General features: G+C 47.9%; 1 protein-coding gene across 2 annotated transcripts in view; it reads left to right on the top strand.

Moving 5' to 3' along the window:
- The first annotated feature begins 819 nt into the window (after nucleotides 1-819).
- LOC129375737 (UPF0500 protein C1orf216 homolog) overlaps nucleotides 820-2,939 on the top strand; it is a 3,043-nt gene continuing 923 nt past the window's right edge. The window contains exons 1-2 of one of the 2 annotated variants that reach the window (XM_055054987.1): nucleotides 820-1,062; nucleotides 2,508-2,939. The exon at nucleotides 2,508-2,939 is cut by the window's right edge and continues 923 nt beyond it. In XM_055054987.1, coding sequence (XP_054910962.1) covers nucleotides 2,530-2,939 — 410 coding nt within the window. In that variant the 5' untranslated portion in view covers nucleotides 820-1,062; nucleotides 2,508-2,529. Of the gene's footprint in view, nucleotides 1,123-2,507 lie in introns of both variants that reach the window. The other variant, XM_055054986.1, reaches the window with a different exon arrangement.

Here is a 2,939-nt window from a genome sequence, read left to right as displayed (position 1 = left end):
GTCCAGACAGAGTGGCTGTGTAAAGGTCAGAAGGTCGTCGGCGTTGTGATGTTCTGTGATCTCATCCTGGATCCGCTTCGTGCTTTAAAGTGTTTGGTTGACAGAACATCATGAGCTGCTGGAGCGCGTGACTCGAACGCGTCCCTCTGGAAACAAAGGAAGCCTTCAATGTTCCCACCAGATGAAGCGATTCCTCTGCAGATCCTCCTGATCCTCACAGAAATCCCTTCTGATCAACTTCAGTTCATTTACAAAAGCAACAGACTGATTTGATTTCTCATGTTTCATTCATATTCTGAAAGTTTTGGCTGCAGTTTGTAAAGTTAAACTGAAATAATAAAAACTGTTACAGGAGAAAAAGTTCTATTTTCACTGTTATTTTCTGACATAAGTATTTAGTTTCACTCCAAGCTAAATGTTTAGTTTGTAAGGAAAATATAGTTAGTGTAATACATTTTACTAAATATTTATAAAGCTAGCCTACTTTGGTGTTGGGTTAGGTTATTGACAGAACTCTATTTTTGCTTCCTAAGGATTTATTTGAATGCAAACTTTTGTTTGGAGCTGAACATTTAGTTTGAAACTGTGACATTAATAAAAGAATTAATAACAGTGAAAAATAAACCCCCATTTTCTTCTCACAAGGCTAAATAACCAAATTATTGCTGTGAATTTTTGACTCAACCGGCACCCGTAGTGAAACCTGAGAAACATGAGAGCCCAGGACTCAGCCTTGGGGAACAGCAGCAGGAGACAAAACATCCTGCACACATCCAGTTTCTCCTGGAGCCACCAGGGGGCGCAAAGCTCGCCGTTCCTCTGCTGAATGGTTCTGATCCATTCCTTTCATGCTGGAGCAGAGATTCAGGAATCAGAGTTTCTGGTTTGCAAACAGGAACTCTGTGTCTTCCTGCAGGATGTTGGTCACACGGAGGGAGGAGGAGGAGCAGCAGGGAGGAAGAGGAGGCAGATAAACATCAGCCAGGAGCGCGAGAGGAGGAGGAGGAACTGGGAGGGCGCAGCGACCAGCAGCGGCTCCAGCGACCAGAACCAGTAGAAAAGGTAAGAACCATGAAGAGCCGATCACACGGCGAGAGGAGGAGGAAGAGGAGCGGGGATGGGGTGAGTTACGTCAGGAGCCTGGACCGAACCTCCTGGCTCGGTTCACCAAACCATCCAGAATCGGAGCGGAGCTCAGACAGACCTGGTTCGGTTCGGTTCGGTTCGGGTTCATCTGCTCCATTTTGTCGCATTTTTCAGGCTCTGCCGCAGGATGAGAGGCGGGCGGGTTCGCGGATCAAAGCGAACCGAGCCTTCATCAACATCAGTGCACGCGCGCTCCCGTCTCGGTCACGGTCCGTCCTTCAGCCTCACGTGCGCGCGCGGCGCGTGCTGGGGTCTGATTGACAGCTGCCTGCAGTCAGGACGATGATGATGATGATGATGATGATGGAAGCGCCCATAGGTCACGCATCAGTGCGTGTGCGCATGCGTGCATATTGGGTTTTATCCGGTGGATTATAATCTGCTGCTGCTCGGCGGTTCTGACCCAGTTGGTGCTCCAGCCGGTTCTGGTTCGGTTCATTGTCTGCTTTCGTGTCTGATTCGGTTCGATCCCCCCTGCTGGGTTGAATCTGGACCGGCTCCTGTCCATGCTTGGCCCGGTCCAGTACTCCGTGGCCTGCGCTCCTATGAAGAGTTGACTGGTCAGGGGTCAAAGGTCAGGGTTGGGACCGAACGGCCTGCGTCGTAACGTCACATCCAAAGACAGGCAGCACAACAGAACAGATTTAAATGACAGTAAAAATATTTGGGCTGCAGAAATATGAAAAAATTATTTCCATATTTTACTTTTGAAAACTGATTTTATTGTGTATTTTTGTGTCAGATAAATAAAGAATACATGTTCTAATATTTAATCAGTCTGACTAATAGAGATATGATATTTACCCATAAACCATCTGTTTTATGCAGCTCAGTTATTTTGGTAAAAAGTGGAGAAAATAACATTTTGTTATATAAAACAACAAAATGGAACTAAAACGTTCTTTTTAAGAGAAACTATGAATGTTGTGACTTTATGAACCAAAACAATAAATTCATCAGTTTTTCCTCCAGCCTGAGAAGAAAACATTTGTTTAGAAATTATGATGAAAATGAAACCAAGCAGCTTTTTATTCCACTCCCACTAACAGACATTCATTTCATAATTATGTATAAAGTTTTCCCTGAAATGATTTTATGCAAAAGAAATTCTAAATAAATATAAATTCCTGCGTTTTGAGACAATAAACGTTTTTTCAGTTTCTCCTTCTGCTCGCTGATTGGCCCGGTAGAAAAAGCAGCAGGGGTCACAGGAAGGTCAGACCTTCCACCCTGTGTTTGGGTCTGAGCCGCAGTCCAGAATCGGACCGGTCCGGTTCCGGACTGAGAGGCAAAGCAGCTGTTGATCCGGGTGATGAGGTTCCAGCTCCTGGTTCAGTTCTGCTGTGTCTCCTGTGTTTCAGTGAGACCCAGTCCAGGTCAGAGATGCTGCAGCATCAGGACCAGCATCAGAACCGGGCCTACAGAGGCCCGGACAGCTCCCCCCTCAGGAACAAAGACAGCAACTTCAACTTCCTGCCAGGCGCCAACGACGAAGTCCAGGCAGAAACCAGGAGAGGAGGCGATGAGAACCGGAACCAGGTCCGACCCCGGAACCTGCCTCTGGGTCGCGACCCCCAGAGTTCGCCAACTTCCGGCTTCAACTCGAGCCTGATGTCGCCTCGCTCCCGCATGCCCTGCTGGAGCCCACTGGAGCCGCTCCCTGAAATCGAGACCGGGGACGACGGGTACGGACGGGTCCCGCCGGACGGAGCGGAGGAGTGGCGGATGGAGGAGGAGAGGATGATGATGCTAGATGAGAAGAAGGAGCGCCAGAGAAAGGAGGAAAACCCGGA

The sequence above is a fragment of the Poeciliopsis prolifica genome, unplaced genomic scaffold (assembly GCF_027474105.1).
Source record: "Poeciliopsis prolifica strain line A6 unplaced genomic scaffold, Auburn_PproV2 SCAFFOLD041, whole genome shotgun sequence".
NCBI classification, from domain to species: Eukaryota; Metazoa; Chordata; class Actinopteri; order Cyprinodontiformes; family Poeciliidae; genus Poeciliopsis; species Poeciliopsis prolifica.
The sequence above is the reverse complement of the archived record's forward strand: the minus strand, read 5'-3'. Positions and strand labels throughout refer to the sequence as shown.